The sequence below is a fragment of the Tamandua tetradactyla genome, chromosome X (genome assembly GCF_023851605.1).
Source record: "Tamandua tetradactyla isolate mTamTet1 chromosome X, mTamTet1.pri, whole genome shotgun sequence".
NCBI lineage: Eukaryota > Metazoa > Chordata > Mammalia > Pilosa > Myrmecophagidae > Tamandua > Tamandua tetradactyla.
Genome location: NC_135353.1, coordinates 93,159,303 through 93,177,036, shown reverse-complemented (window position 1 = coordinate 93,177,036; position 17,734 = coordinate 93,159,303). Strand labels below are relative to the sequence as shown.

General features: G+C 35.1%; 1 protein-coding gene across 6 annotated transcripts in view; it reads right to left on the bottom strand.

Annotated features, from left to right (window-relative positions):
• Window positions 1-1,867: 1,867 nt before the first annotated feature.
• Window positions 1,868-17,734, bottom strand: part of ATRX (ATRX chromatin remodeler) — a 423,319-nt gene continuing 407,452 nt past the window's right edge. For all 6 annotated transcript variants that reach the window (XM_077145058.1, XM_077145060.1, XM_077145061.1 and 3 more), the window contains 5 exons: window positions 7,804-7,953; window positions 6,815-6,940; window positions 6,403-6,498; window positions 5,758-5,886; window positions 1,868-4,736 (listed from right to left, as the gene is read on the bottom strand). In XM_077145058.1, coding sequence (XP_077001173.1) covers window positions 4,458-4,736; window positions 5,758-5,886; window positions 6,403-6,498; window positions 6,815-6,940; window positions 7,804-7,953 — 780 coding nt within the window. In that variant the 3' untranslated portion in view covers window positions 1,868-4,457. The remainder of the gene's footprint in view (window positions 4,737-5,757; window positions 5,887-6,402; window positions 6,499-6,814; window positions 6,941-7,803; window positions 7,954-17,734) is intronic.

Genomic DNA, 17,734 nt, shown 5'->3' with positions numbered 1-17,734 from the left:
CAAACTAGGCTCCTTGTGGAAGGGTAAAAGAAAGTAATAGAGGTTTTTCTTACAAATAGTTTAAGCTTACTATCCTATACCTCTAATAAGTGTTTCTTTTATCTTATCTGCAGTCTGGTCACTGGCTGCCTGGACTCATTATCTTATTTTCCTGTCTGCAATCTTCTTTATTCACCTTGCATTCTGAATCATTCAAATTACCCTCACCCAAATCAACTTTACTGCTACTTTGAACACACTGCTTCACAAACCCTTTATTTTTTGTATTGAATTTGCTCATTCAGGCTCTGAAGGTCCAACATCAATCCAGTCTGTCTCTTTTCAGGTCAATTGTTCCCTTTCTTTCAATACTACAATTTCTCAATTACCTGAAACAAATCCCATCTTTCCTTCCATCTTCACCTTCCTTGAAACCTAACATGTATTTGATATGACTGTTAAGAGGAAGCTGGATCTATTTGATAGACACAAGTTTTTTGGTAGTCTTTCGATAAAATTAGCTAAAGGAAACTGGATCTGAGCTTCCCCTCCCTTAAGTGTTTCTATCAGGAAAGAAAAATGAGGGCAAAATGTGGATGTGTAGATCAGCGTTGTAGAGGTAGGCTGTTTGTGACAAGGTAGTAGTTCTGAGTATTAAAGAGGGCCTGCAGTATTTTAGGATTAGCTTCACCACTTCATTCCTCAATTAAACTATCCTTGCAATCTTAAGGTCTCTATTTAGATGATCTCTTCCATGGTGCCAGTGTCTGCTGCGGCCACTATCAGGAAGACAGATCCCTAGAGGACGAGAACAGGACAAGAAGGGTGATTACCTTAGTTAGCCAAGAAGGCACAATGGTATCAATGTTATCCGAAAGAAAGGGAGGCAGTATATTTTGTAATGGACTTTATGGCAGTACATATTCTGGAGTGTAAAACTCTTAAGGGGGAGGACATTATTCTGTTATTAGATCCAAAACTCATGATATAGGCAGAGAATGGTTACCTGGCAGATACTGAACTTAGAAACAGTATGTATTTCGGAGTTTTAATTTTTATTCACCCCGATATAATATATAAAATGTTGCATAGATGAAAGCATTGCTGAAACTTAGACACTATTTTGGGATTGGTGCAGATTATATAAACTTGAAGAAAAAAAATCAATGATGGGAAAATTTTTATTCTCTAGGTGTAGATTTGATTTGAAGATAGCCAAAAATTACTTGAGACTAAGTCTGGTGAAATAAGGCGGGGAATAACATAAATTTTTGGTGAAATAAACATGTAAAAGGTGACCTATTTTACTTTTAGAGTAAGTATTATCTATATAACCTCTCAAGATGCCACCTTTGAAGGAAATGGTTTTTGGGGATAGATAAGTAACTGTTTATAAAATGTTGTCTGGGGTACATAAATATGTATCTGATTTTACAATAATAAAGACAGAACAGGCATAGCTAACAAAAAAACAAAACAAAACAAAACAAAATATCCAGCTTCTTTAGAGGGATCAGAGGCCAGGTTAAAAAAAAAAATTTCCATCTACTTGCTATGGCTTCTGGATGGGAAGCAGCTTTTGTGTTAAGTCTAGGTTGGTAGCCCTGCCTCGACTTAAATGAGTGATGCAGCTGCTGGGAAGCAGGAAGTGGTGCTGGATTGCACAGACAACCAATACTAACACAAACACACATAGTACATAAATTCTTTTTGAGGTTAGAGATCTCCTTTTACAGAATTTAGTATATTAACAGATTCAAAAACCAAACTTCTTGAGTTTCCAATATTAAATAACCAAATGTGCAAAAAAACCACCATTAAATAGAACATCAAAAGCTATACATTTTCCATGAAACAATATGTGCACAGATTTTCAAAGCTGTGAAAATGCAATAAAGAGCACAACACATTTTGGTCACTTTATTAAATGACATTAAATAGTTTAAAGTTTCAACTACTAAACAGCACTTTGAATGGTGAAAACACAGATAGTATATTGTCATACTTGAATGCTTTTCTTTAAAAACACAATTCCAGTCCTTATATATATTACAAAACAGCCTTAAAAGAAGTGACATATTTTCTACAGTACTTAAGATACTCAGTACAGAACTGAAAAGCAGTCTAACAGAAACAAAGGCAAGTCTTCACAGCTGTATGATTTCAGCAGCCAAAGCTGGATGATGGACTGAAACATTACTATACAACTGGGACAAAACATATACAATATCACAATACTAAGCAAAAACGCTTTACACCCAAAGAAATAAAACAGGTTACAAAATGTGGAGAATTTAGCAGGCAAAACTGTATTACAAGCAACATTTTAAATCGTCATTTTTAAGCCATTGCAACTATTTAAAACATCTAAAACAAATATAAAAATGAGCTTTTTAGTATCTTATTGATGTCATTTTTCTGTCTTTAAGTATTTGTTAAAGCTTGATGTTATACTCAAATTACATGTTATGTAGCTAAAATGTCAAGTGCGAAAGTGTATGCAAAGTGGTCCAAGTTTTATTTCAAACACTCATTTCCAATTAATCCTTCAATGTATTACTCTTTAAGTCATAGTTTCATCCATGGTGAAAAAGATTTAGAAGGTTGCCTAAAATTTTCACATCTATGTTTTGAACAAATAATTAGACCATGTTGAAAATTCCCAGGTCTAGTAAATTAGGTTTAATGTATTCTGGACCTGTAGAAATGCCAACTGATAATGTTGGCCTTCAAATATTTATCTCATAAATCTTGTCTTTTTATTTACCACCAATCCCCAAGTTAAACAAGTCTGATTATAGGGCTGGCATAATACCCAAATGTAAGGAATTTGTTAATGACATCTCACTACAGGGGTATGGGGATGGGGTGTTGTCAGCCATTTTACACCACCAAATCTCACAAATTCCCTTTCACAAACCTACTGCTCTTGGATGTTTTACCACTAGTTCTTTCAAGATAAAAATGTAACTCTCTTAATCATTCAAACAACTCAAATCAGTTTTAACTAATGTTAAATTCATTCTAAGCCAGTGATACCCAGAGTGAATCCTCCAACCAGCTTTCTTTCTTTCTGGAATTCCTTAGCTGTTTCCACTACTTGTTACATCACTATCTCAAAAATGGTTTTGCCATGTTGAGTTGACTCCCACAGTCTAACAATCTTTTTCCTTAAGGAACTCAAGCAACCAAATTGTATGGAGTAAAATTACACTTCATTGTTATGGAGGTCGAAAAAAAATGTAATGATTTTCTAATAAAATCTTAGAAGGGTATTAAATGAAGAAAATCAATCAGAAAAAAATGCCTCGCCAATCTAATCTTAAAAAAAAAACAAATTGAATTATGAAACATAGTTTACCTAAGAAAATGGAAGGAAGTTGGGAGAAAAGAACATAAGAGAAGAGCATCGAGGCCAGTGATCCTTGTCTTTAATAGGAATTATTTCAGAATACTGACAACACTGGGAATCGTTAAAGCACATTCCTCATGTGAATTTAAAGTCAGCAATGGTTCTGCCATTTTGATGTTTATAAAATAGGGTGTGAACCCAACAGCCCAACTTCAGCCTTAAACTCCTAAAATGCTAGAACTTGATTTTCTTAGTCCACATCCCACTGCCAGCAACAGGATGAAGCACTAGCACCGGCACCAAGCAGTTAAGAGATGTGCTTTATATTAGTGCCAGGAGAGAGAAAATTCCTGTGTGGAAGATAATCCACAACCCTGAAATTTTACCAGTAATTATTTCAGCACATATAACTGAAAATAAAAAATGGCAGAAAGAATAGAGAAGAAAAAGGAATTCTCTTCTCAGGCTGTACTTAAGGCTGTTTATACAATGCTAAGATAACTGCAAGACTCCTCCAAGTTTTAGAGCAGTAGTATTCAAGAATATTGCACACAATTCTGTGTCAAAGATAACCCTTAGTTACTAACTTTTCAATCACAGAGATGATATAGTAGGAGCCCACTTTCAGAGTTCAGTCAAAAGAACATTAAGACCATTTCAATAACTTTAGTCAAGAAATGGATTACGTACAAAAGTATTTTGTAACTTGAGGAATCAACTCTAAGAACTCAGCTGTGTGTTTTTATACGTAAAGAACAAATATATAAATCTGTATTTCCTAAATTCTTTAATTTTATGACAATTTTATGGTTGCTAAAAGCAGGCATAAAAATTTAGAGAGAATACCTGTGGCGTTGTTACTGTTATGGAAGGATTTGTTTTCACTGAAAACAATTTGAAATATCTTCTGTACTCAATGTGTGTAAGAAGATTCTAGGCAACATCACTGACAAATGTCAGGGAGAAATGGTATGCCCTATTTAAAAAAATTTTAAACTAATATGGAAGATTGGTATTTAAGGGGACCAAACTGTTTATACAGTTGAGTTCTGTTAAGTTATTGATTCCTAAAAAAATAAAAGATCTTTCTATGATTTTAACAATCCTTTAAGCTCTTAGTGCAAAATCACATTGATTTCCCTTGGGAAGGTCCTGGATTTTTGCTTCTCATTGGGGGTGGTGCACGCTGTAATGGTGGTGGCTGCATACCACCAGCCACTGACTGATACATTCCTCTCATATCAATCTGTTGGTAGTTAGAAGGATTCATTATTAAATTTGGAGGCTTTGGCATCATGAGGTGACTCAGTGTTGCTTGTTGATAAGTCATTTGTTGCTGTTGCTGCTGACTGTACTGCTGTTGGAGCCTTCTATTCATAAGTATCCGCTGAACACAGCTGATTAACTACAGAGAGAAAAGGGAGCTATTACAAGTGCCATGACCTGTCTCAAAGAGGCAAGTGTCAAGTTTTGAGTTAAAATCAATCTTTTAAGGTAGTACCATACCAGAAAGAAAACACATTATTGTTTTCACCATTACTAATTTTATGGCATTCACAGGACCATTACTGTAGAAACCAGTTAGTAACACCATTTAGGGCTAAATACTCTTAATGGCTAGACTACTGTATTGTAAGCAACAATTAGCTTAGTTGCCGTAGTAACGTGTCCTGCACTGTGATTAGTCTCAAGTATTAGTTACAGTACTTCATATCATCTCCCTTATCATTCCTTTCATTATATATGATGACAGACAAACATTTCTAGTAACAATCACCAAAGGGAAAAGTACTTGTAGTGGGTATAAATCCTACCTGAAATGTCTCAAATTTCCTAAGATAACTTAAAATCACAAAATTCTGCAGTGCTTTCTAAGTTAAATTCATGCTACAAAATTGATTCCCTGGTGTCAAGAGTTGAAATTTTCCAGTGCAAGGCAGATAGATGTCTGGCATAGGACTGTGGCTGGGAAACAAGATGAGGAAGGATTCTGGAATATGCTATAGTTTTTAAAAAATATATATAATTTAGTAGGAATTTGTGAAACATTTATCATCCATAGTTCCACTTTTTACTCTTAAATAAAATATATTAAAAAGCATATAGATTTTTGGGATTTGTTTAAAAATGGTAAATATTATAAAAGTTCAGCAAAAGTTCCTTTTAGATATCCAGAATACATAAAAATAAAAGTAAATGGAAGTGCTCCTTTAAAAACTTCAAGGAGACCCATTTGAGAAGCTGTTACTCCTTTTTAACAAAATATACCTTTAGTTAACATTGCTAGTTTTTTCTGACAAAATTTCTTCCAGGAATAACCAATGACTATCCATCTATAAGAGGGCTGGTTATTGACACAGACATCACACAAACCCATTTTGAATTCAAGAAAATTATACATAATCTAGAGATAGTCAGATTCTTACCATCTGTTGTTTTGTCAATACGTCATTGTAGATTGCTTCTCTTCGTTTAACATCAAGCTCCTGGCTGGCTTGTCTACTTAATGCTAAAGCTTGTACTTGGGCCTCTGAGAGATTCATGTTTTCCTTCCACTAAAAGAAAAATTTTAAATTGAATTCTTATTGAAGTAGAATTGAGGAAAAATAATAAGGTATTTAAAAGATAGTCAGGATTTTTCAAGGTTCTTTTTTCTTCTCCTTTATTCTTTTCTAAAGAAAACAGTGACGTAAAAGCAAGGTACTAAGTTGTCTCCCATTGTTCATGGCTGGCTATCAATGAACTGAAACAACTATTTGGATTTAATTTGTGAAACTATTAATTAAAATATGTAAATAGTGCATTCATTTTTGTGACTGATTGATTCTTCAATTCTTAGTATTTACCTACTTCTCTTTTGTGCCAACATCTAGCATAAATTGCCGGATTAAAGCTTGTACTATTATCCAGTTTACTAGTATTTTACTGTATGTGAATCGAGTAATAAAGATTATGCCCTTTTCCCTATAGAAGTAGTGACTCAAACAACAATTTAAAATTAAAACAAATAGGGGGTGGGGGAGAAGTAAGTGAATTGGAGGTTAAAGTAAGACAACTGACAATTAACTTACTACAGCTGAAATTATATCTTCAAGAGGCTGAATCCTCACTGCTGTCACACTGTTTGTTGCTTCCACAACTTTTTCTCTTCCTTGATTAATGAGGTCCTAGAAGAATGCAAGAAATAAGTTATACAGGGCATGTAAAAGACGGCATAGTTTTAAAGTTTAGGAACCTTACTCTTGCCAATGTATAACACTTGCTTTTAAAACTCGTTTAACTATTGATGAGAACAGCAAATCTGTTTTGCTGTCTGCTATGGTGGTTCAAAGAGGTCAACAAATAAAAGTTTCTTGGTCTATTCGGGAGTAATCTTTTGGAGAATGTGATGTTCCTGCACAGGAATTTGAAATTGCATTCAATTCATATTAAAACTACTTTTTTTTAAAATATTAAAACTACGTTTATGTTTTCATGACTTACCTCCAGCTGTTGATTACTCATTGCTGACAGGGCTCCCAAATTGAAAGGAATATAAGGAGTTTGAGAGTTGAAACTGACAGGGGGTAAATTGGTCCCAGTTGGTATGTTGAAACGCATGGTGAGTCCCTAAAAACAAAAAAAAATTATCCACTTTTCACACTGTGATTTAAAACCTGAAATTCTACATCACCTATTGGTTTAGAAAAGAAACCACATTCTCAGATGTAGGAAATTATTAACACTCTTCCACACACAAACAAAACACCCTTTTTACCCGAAACCAAGATCTTATTACACAGAAACCTTTAACCCCCTAAAGGCGTATTCTTTTTCTGATAATTCCCAGAGAACGGGAAACTCAGAGAATTCTGATGAGGCTCCTAACATCCAATTAACGTTAAAGAAGTTTGGTACAATGAGTGAGGAGTTTAAAAAGGATTCAGGTATTAGGATAAGGTTTCCCATACGCAGGCATATTTGTTCAAGTTGGATTAGGATTTAAAATAGACATGGAACTATTAAAATAAATAAAATAATATAAATAATGGAGACTGATATTAAATGTCTAATAGTGGAATATTTTTATGTTCTTCTATTCAGTCAAAATTTAGATTTCAAGGTATACATGCTAAAGCAAATTTACTCCCACCTCTAAACTTTGAACCCCTTTATGTTTGTTACTATGGTGAGAGTGTTGATGAGTGTTTAGTGATGTTAAATCTACAGCGTCTCACTTTTCTCTCAATTCAGCAACTGCTAAGCAGAAATGAGGTTACTACTCTTTAAGCAGAATATACCATTTTATTCTCTATTCCTTCTGTTCTAACACCAAAAGTAGCCAAGGTCTGTAAACAGATTCTCACAGGGGACTCTGTTCCTAAAGAGTCACTACGTTAATACCAGTTCCAAATGTGACCCTTTTCTTCCTCTCTGCTCTTTTAAACGACTAATTGCAAGACAAAAACCAAAAAGCATTTTTAATGAACTACCTTCTTCTCTGCTTCATACTCAGCCCAGGCTGCTTTTCTTTCTTCTTCAGTCAACTCTTCTTCTTCTTTGTGGTCCAAAAGTGAATCATGTTCATGATATCCTACAATGTGTTCTTTATGTATTTGAAGAAGTTCTGCAAGTATGGTATCCTATTTAGAGGGGTTGAAATAATAAGAATTATTTTCTCCTTCTGGATGGTAATTCCATAGCTCTATGGTCAACCATTAGACAAGAAACTAGAAATTGGTTGCTATATATTTTTCTAGATAGATAATAAATTACCTAGAAAACAATTATAATATATGCAATAGCAGCCTTCTATGCAAGATTTTCATCTTTATATAGCATGCTTTAGGGATTCAATAACCACTTTTTCAGCCTTCCAGGCCATTTTCTCCCCATTTTTCCATATACCTTTTGTTCTGTGCTTAGTTCAAAGTTGATAATAAATGCTAAAAAGTCTGTTTAAATTAGTGATTGCACTGGATGTTTGTGCTAAAAATCACAGCTACTCCTGATTATACATATGTAACAGATTTATTTTCACTAACAGTTTAGCTACCAATCACTATACTACCAGAAAATCAATCTAAATTAATCTAAACAGTTATAGGACAGTTCAACTGGAACAAGTAGTCCTTATATTTCACTTGTAGGAAGGTCAACTATAAATTACATTGTAATGATCCATGGGTCAAATGTAAACTGATGAACATTTTTTAATCAATCTATTACATTGTCTCTTAAAAAAAAACACATGGTGTCTGTTTGTCTTTTAACATTAAAAAATAAAAGCCTAAAAATTAGAATCATGCATATACTCAGTAAGAACACCAAACTCCAACTCTGTAGTTATGGCTATGAGAGAAAGTGAGACAGACACACAAAGAGAAATTGGAGGGGACTGGGGGTTAAAGTGAATCATAGATATGCTACTTGCCAATAAAAAATTAAAATATCTGTAAGTTGTCTATTAAGAAACCATACATGAAAACCTGGATACATAAAAGGCCAATTAATTCACTTCACAAAAGCATTTTCCATAGCTTTTAAGAGCACGTTCCCCCCTAGAACACAGTGAGTGTGAATTTAGGGAAGGAACATAATCACTGATCAAACGCAGGTTAGGAAAAAATAGTGCATTAAATTCAAATTTAACATCTATCTAATAATGCTTTATCCATACATTTTAGCATTGACAAAGCTCTATACTTGAAAAGGATCTTGTCTTTACATCTTCAACCACACCTACAGCATGGGGTGTAACCCATGGCAGGAATTCAAAATGAGTGAAAATGAAAAATTCACATCATCAGGCCCTAAGTTCTTTCTGTACAATAGCAGATGCTGACACTAATTCCAAATATTGTGACATTTGGTATCATGGAGTCAAACAACGTTTTATCTTACTACCCCAATAAACACTTGAACAATCACTTCATCTCATGAAAGAAAAGAAACTGATTTTTTCAATAGATACAGCTGTAATTGAGACTTTATTATCCATTTTGATATACATGTGTTATTTCCTTTATTGAAAACAGATATTAAAAAACATACATGAGAGGGTTCAAAGAAGTCTATTAGTTAAATACACACACACTAACAGATTTAATTCCTTTGAAATGTTAACAAAATACTTCTCTTCTACATGAATGTAGAAATTTGCTATCAAAGCTGACTTCTCTGGCTTATGCCCCATAGAACAGGTTTATCATCACTGGATAGAGTTACTGACCAGGCAGGCAGAGAGATAGGCCAGCTTGCATTAATTCATTCCACTAAACATAATGCTTCCTTAGATATGTAACTCCCATGCCCCCCACTTACTTCAACCATGACTCAAGAGAAAAGTATAATAAAATCAGATACCACCGACTAATATTTTTAGCAAATGACCAAGCCAAATACAATTTGGCAAAAGTCAGCTGTTCTATAATTAAATAAATTACATGGTAAAAACGTTCTCTAGTTAGTCTAATTCTATTCATCACTTATGGCAATAAGTGATGTTCTTAATCAACCATAGTAAAAATGACCACATTTCTATAAAAACACAATCTATGGGAAAGATCAAGAGAACCATGTACTAGGAACTGAAATCATCTTTAGCTGTGCCACTCATTCTCTCTGTAACTCACACTGGATAATAACTTAGGCTAATTATGATTGTAACTTAAATATGGATGACACACTCTCTGCTTGAATGCATAACAGGATGATATGAGAATAGCAGGAATAAATAGAAACATAATCTTTGCAAAGACATACTATGTGAAGTAAGTATAGTGTTTATTTCTCGATTATAAACATCATAATACACACATTATATTTTTTTGGTTGAGGGAGGCCCTTCCAGAAACACATTATACATATATACACACACATATACAGACACACACACACATATCCTTTACACATATGGCTGATTTTAAAGAAAATGTCTGAGGTATCAGGGAGCTCCAAGTCAGTCCTTAGCATCATATAATTTTAAAGTTCAAATTTATCATCTCAGAATTGATGGAAACTGAAGGTGATGGTAGAATTATACAGAGAAGGTATTCTTCACTTTCCTAGATCTATTCTCTTGAATAAAAAAGATAACATCATGAAGGATGGTGTGCTAGTTTGAAAGGATGTATGTCCCCTAGAAAAGCCATGTTTTAATCTAAATCCCACTTCGTAAAGGCAGAATAATCCATATTCAATACTGTATGTTTGAAACTGTAATCAGATCATCTCCCTAGAGATGTGATTTAATCAAGAGTGGTTATTAAGCTGGATTAGGTGACAACATGTCTACACCCATTTCAGTGGGTCTTGATAAATTTCTGGAATCCTATAAAAGAGGAAACATTTCGGAGAATGAGAGATTCTGAGAGAGTAGAGCAGAACGACATAGCCACGAGAAGCAGAGTCCACCAGCCAGCGACCTTTGGTGATGAAGAAGGAAAATGCCTCTCGGGGAGCTTCATGAAACAGGAAGCCAGGAGAATAAGCTAGCAGATGACACTGTGTTTGCCATATGCCCTTCCAGATGAGAGAGGAACCCTGATCGTGTTCACCATGTGCCTTTTCAGATGAGAGAGAAATTCTGACTGTGTTCACCATTTGCCCTTTCACCTGAGAAAGAAACTTCATCTGCCTTCTTGAACCAAGGTATCTTTCCCTGGATGTCTTAGACTGGGCATTTCTATAGACTTGCTTTAATTGGGACATTTTCTCAGCCTTAGAACTATAAACTAGTAACTCATTAAATTCCTCTTTTTAAAAGCCATTCCATTTCTGGTATATCGCATTCTGGCAGCTAGCAAACTAGAACAGATGGGTTTAACAAATGAGTATGATTGCTGAATCATTATATTGATATTTCTTTTAATCTCCAGTATCTCAGAGCAGCTAGAAATAAAAACCTAAAATTGTGAAACTTTAACCCATACCAAACTCTGAAATCTGTTTTACAACTAATTGTTGTGATGCACTTTGAAATTTCCTGCCTGTTTGTATATTTGTTATTTTTCACCAACAAGAAAAGAAAAGCCGATTGATGATAAATGCACAGCTATATGACGATATTATGAACCACTGATTGTACACCTTGGATGATTACATGGTATGTGACTATATAATACATATCAATAAAAATTTTTTTTTTAATCAAAGGAGAAGGTAGAGTTATAAAAGAGAAGATAGGATTTAACAAATGAGTATGACTCCTGAATCATATTATTGTATTGTATTCTTCACAATAACCTCCCCCCACAAAAGAAAAAAGAATGAATGGAAAGTGAAAAGAAACTTTTTCCAAATCACATAGGTAGGTCTAGCTGGGACTAAAAGCCAAATTTTCTGACTTTTATCCAGTGGTCATTCTATCATACTACAAATAATCCTTGTTTTCTTGGAGCATCATTCTTTACTTTCCTAGATCTATTCTCTTGAATAAAAAAGACAACATCATGAAGGATTCTATGGGAGGGAGAAACGTAAGTATGTCTATTTTACCCCTTTTATACTATCTACTTTATATATATGTATTTTTTTTTGGCATGGGCAGGCCTACATTTTTTATTTTAAAAGTTTTTTAAAAACAAGCATGTAAATTTTTAATAAAAGAAAATATAAAAGGCAAAACAAAGACAATTCTCAGAAGACAAACTTGTGAAACGTCAGTTTTTACTTATCTTAAAACTGGCATGGCACTGTTTCGCTATTTTAATCTTCAGGAAATATTCAGTTTAGGAACGCCCATTTCTAAAACTCTTAATGTCTTCCTCCCACCAATTCCAGATTCAAGACCTAGCTTATCAAATCAAACAATGATTGCTGGATTAAGGTCAGATTATGGTGGAGATTCAGCCTCTACCCAGGACTGGATGTCTGAAATGCCAATAAGACACATATAAAGGGTACTTGGCTTTGTTTTCTATCATTAACAACTTTTGGACCCTTTTTCTAAAGCATTACTTCTCTCCTTCCATCAAACTAAAAAAGCCATCTATATTGCTTCTGCTGGCTATTGCATTCTCTCTTTTCAAAATTAAAAAACATTAATAGAAATAAAACTTATATCTAATTACAAAACCTAGATATAACTACTGGTAACATTTGGTATATATTCCTCCTCACATTTTATACACACGCACACACACACATTTTGCATAAAAATGGGATTGTACTGTACATAATTTTGAAGCCTACCTTTCCACCTTCATATCTTTCCATGGGCATCATGTTACATCAAAAACAAACCTTCATTGTTTTTCTAATAAATGCAGAGTACTTAGATTATAAAGATTCACTTTATCACTTATTTAATAATTCCCTCACTCAAGAGTTTAAGACAGACTACTTTCACTCTTTCATTATTAAAAGATATGTAATAAAATGGGCTAGATTAACTTTTAATGTATTACAACCACTTGCTCATACAATGATTATGCTGATAATACTCAGCAACTCAGGCAGCACGTTTACCACAATTTTCATTTTAATGAAGAAAAGACAGTGCAGAGAAGTTAACTGATTTTTTTTTAAACTGCAAAACTTTTATCTTTTCAGTTTTTATTTATTTTTTTGCATGGGCAGGCACCAGGAATCGAACCCGGGTCTCCAGCATGGCAGGCGAGAGCTCTGCCACTGAGCCACCATGGCCCACCCTAAAACTTTTATTTTATTATTTTTTTTCCGTTCTACATATATAATCAGTAATTCACAATATCATCACATGCATTTCATCATCATGATCATTTCTTAGAACATTTGCAGCAATTCAGAAAAAGAAGTAAAAAGACAACAGAAAAAGAAGTAAAATGAAACAGAAAAAAAAAAGATTATACATACCATACCCCTTACCCCTCCCTTTCATTGATCACTAGCACTTCAAACTAAATTTATTTTAATATTTGTTCCCCCATTATTTATTTTTATTCCATATGTTCTACTCGTCTGTTGACAAGATAGATAAAAGGAGCATCAGACACAAGGTTTTCACAATCACACAGTCACACTGTGAAAGCTATATCATTATTCAATCATCCTCAAGAAACATGGCTACTGGAACACAGCTCCACATTTTCAAGTAGTTCCCTCCAGCCTCTCCATTACATCTTGAATAACAAGGTGATATTTACTTAATGCATAAGAATAACCTCCAGGATAACCTCTCGACTCTGAGTTAACTGATTTTTAGAGGACCAAGACTCATTTATATAGTTCAGAAGCAGGAAAGCAGAAATCTTCCTTCCCTCCAGAATGCCATATAATAAACACAAATAAAAAAACAGAAGATGTCTACTACAGACTGTTTCTATATCTTCTCCTTTTAGATTAACTGCAACATACTATCAATATAAAAAAATAAATAAGATTAAGAGGGCAAAAAAGTATTTGTAACAGGATCCTCAGATTTATTTGGGAAGAACAGTTTAGAAAAGTCCAGAACAAGTTTAAAATGTTTTAATTAAAAAAAAAATTCATCTCAGTATAAAACACATCAATCTGGGGAGAGGCTTTTTGTTTTTTCCCCTTAAAGCATGCATACCATTAGTTGCTATAGTAACACTATTATTGAAATCAATACTGGAACAAAATCTATAACACCGGGCCAACAGTCATCAAAATGAGGTTTAAATTACATCCAAATGTGTACCTTTACTTTTCTTTATCTAAACTTTATTTTGCCTTAAATAAGTGAAAAATATTAAAGATTGGAAAAACTTGGTCTATATTCTAGTTCACAATCTAAATTAGTTTAAACTTTAAAAATGAGTAGTTCAATTAACTAAACAAAATTAATGATAAATTAAAAGTTTAAGTTAATTTTAGAAGTTTCAAGTATTTGGGCAAGCTGACAAAAATTCCCATCTAATTAATTCTGAAATTCACCTTGAAAATAAAAGTTTTTAAAAAATAACCAAGGCTTTGCCGGGGAAGAAGGCACCATGTTTCAAAAACATTTTGCTTGCCATCAATTTTGAATCTGAGTTTTATAGTATCTGGAAATACTACTAGAATACTTATATGATAAACTCTAAAAGCTGTAGAAAAAAATTCTTATTATACAAATAAGTCTAGAGTCTTTATAAAGTAATTTAATTTTGCTTGTCCAAAAGCCTCCCTCTCTACTTTCAAATACAAAGGTTGTTTCTTCCCAAACCACATTGAAAAAAAAGTGCAGTGTATCTGATAAATAATTACAGAGCTATTCAATGAAGTTCAGACACTAAATCATATCAGATTCTTGGGTCAAGAGTTCATAACCTTTGCCAAAGTCATTTAAAAATACATCAGGGCAGGCCACGGTGGCTCAGCAGGCAGACTTCTTGCCTGCCATCTGGAGACCTGGGTTCAATTCCTGGTGCCAGCCCATGCAAAAAAAAAATATATCCAGACACCCAAATTGTTGGTATGAATAAGAGAGTGACAACTATAGAACTTGTCACATTTAAAGAAAGAAAAGGCAAGCCTACCAAAGTGACTTGGGTGGTGGGTAAAAGCCAGTCTCCTTTGATAAAAATGTTTTCTACTCAAACATTTAAATAATTAAATGCCATATTTAGCATTAAACCTTTAAAAACTGGTTATGCATTATAATCACTACACATGTCACTATGAGGTAGAGGATTGTGATTCTAGATTTTATATGAGTATAGCGACCTTTTTAGAAGCCAGAGCTTAATAGAACCTGAATTGGAACTCAAATTTCATTCCACACAACGCAGAGTTCCCATTACCTATTTCACAAATACTGTATAGGTGCTATAAAAAGGAAGTAGAGGACAGCTACAGTGGCTCAACAGGCAGAGTTCTCACCTGCCATGCCAGAGACCCAGGTTCGATTCTGAGTGCCTGCCCATGTTAAAAAACAAACAAACAAAAAAAAACGGAAGTAGAAAAATACAAATTGGAAAACAGAAGAGGTACAAAAACAATTAGTTAGCAGTTCAAACAATACCTTAAGGAATGAAGGCATTAAAATATAAAAAATAAAGTGATGTAAATAAGATCATCTAGTAATCCTTATATTGACAAAATTTCCCCCACAATTTATATTCCAAAATAATAAGCCTGATATAAAAAGCTTGGCCATGGTAAACATTAGTAATTAAACAGACAGAAGCAAGGCATTCACCAACTTAATTCCCCTGAAAGTATAGAGCTTCAATTTTCTGCTGCTCCTACTCCTGAAAGTGTTAAAGATTTACATCTGCCAACCTAACCAATCGAGTAACATACTTTAGAATATTAATACTCAGGTATTGAACCAAGCACCTACACTAGTTTGGGACCAAACTGTATTTCAATACAGGGAGAAGGGTTAAAGATATCTTATTCAAGTTTTTCTAATGAAAAATTAAGGATGTTTCACAGAAAAGATTATCTGATATTAGAATTATCCTAACAAATCCTAGATAATGTGTTCTAGTTTGCTAGCTGCGAAAATGCAACATACCAGAGATGGATTGGCATTTAATAAAAGGGGAATTATTTCATTAGTTCTTCAGAGGAAAGGCAGCTAACTTTCAACTGAGGTTCTTTCTTACATGGGAAGGCACAAGGTGATCTCTACTGGCCTTCTCTCCAGGTCTCTGTGTCCCAACAACTTTCCCCGGGGTGATTCCTTTCTGCATCTCCAAAGGCCTGGGCTGAGCTGTGAGTACTGAGATGAGGTATGCTGAGCTGCTTGGGCTGTGCTACATTGGGCTCTCTCATTTAAGCACCAGCCAATTATATCAAACATCATTCATCGCAGCAGGCACGCCTCCTAGCCGACTGGAGGTTCACATGCCATCAGCTCGTGTCCACAGCAATAGAACTAGGCACCTTCACCTGGCCAAGTTGACAACTGAATCTAACTACCACAATATGGCTGCAGGTTATAGAAGGTTCATAAATTACCTATCCTGAGAATGTAGGTATATTAAAAAGTTTTTAGTTGATGCTTAAAGGTCACCTTCTATTACTCAAAATGAAAAGCAGGACATGCCTAAGCAATTTATATACATCAAGACAAAAAGTACTAGAAATAGAAAAGACTTTAAAAGGGACTTGGTTTTTTTCCCTTCTCTTTTTGAATCCTAACTTTGCCCCACAGTAGCTGGGCAACGTCTCAGAACCAATTCCCTTATTAAAAAGAGTAACATGGAGAGGATTGTGGGAAGATGATGGCGTAATCAATCCCTCTACCAGAACCACTATTAAACAGGCAAGACCCAACTATTCTGAAACTCTGGAATACAGTAGAACACTCTGCAGGATCCAGGGAAGAGCAGGATGAAGAGGCTGGTAAATTATGTTAAATACTGGTGAATTACACTCTCCGCACAGTGGATGCCTGTCAGCAGATGTCCTCAACCAGGCACTGGTACAACTTGTTGGTGCCAGGGTGGGATATAAAGACCTAGTTCCCTAAAATCTGGGGTGGGGGGGGGTGTGGTGCAATCACTGATCACTGCTTTTGATTAGCTACTTCAGATCTCTGGAGTCACAGCACTGAGGGCAGCCACTGCTCAATGTACCCTAGGCAAAAGCAGCAGAGGAGAGTTAAGGACAATACACTTCCTCAAACTGACAGGAAACAGTTACAGGGTGGCATTTATTAGGAAAGAGCCTAATCAAGAAACCACAGCTACAAAGAAGCATAGGAGAAACTCTAGGAGCCCTTCCTGGCCCCTCTCATCCTTTCCCCAGAGCAGATTGGAGCCTCCAGGCTCCCTTTGTGAGTCCCTGGGCTTGTTCTGCCTGGGAAAGACTGATGTGAGAAACTCCTCTCCTTTGTGCCCTGCTCCCAGAATTTGCCCTCCATGAAAAAGCAGCCTGAGACAGACAGAAAAGTTTAAGAAACAACTGAGAGGTGAGGTAGAGAATAAGATATTCCCAGATAAACAAAAGCTGAGGGAGTTTGTTACCAATAGGCCAGACCTACAAGAGATGCTAAAGGCAGTTCTGCAGACTACAAGGAAAGAATGACAAAAAGTGGATGAAAGCCACATGAAGAAATAAAGATCCCCAGTGAGGGTAAAGACACAGACAAATATAAAGGGCAGTAACATTGCATCTTTTGTTTGTAACTCCACTTCTTACTTCCTACAGAATCTAAAAGGTAAATGCATGAAATACAATAACTTAAAAAAAAAAGGCAATTGAGAGGAACTTCCAGGAAGATGGCAGAGTAGAGTATACCGGATTCGCCCCTGCGCCAGAGGACAAGATAGGGGACAGGGAAATAATGACCAGGAAGTGACTGATGGAGGGGAATCTTCAATATTACATAGGGAGGAGAGAGGCAGGGAAATCAGGATGGGGAGAACAGGCTGAGTCTGTTTGGCCATGAACCCCACTGGGGGTGGGTGTCAGCGTGTGGGGAAATGTGGACTCGAGGGAACTAATAATCCCTCTGCTCCAGCCTATCCCAGCTGCTGGCTGGGG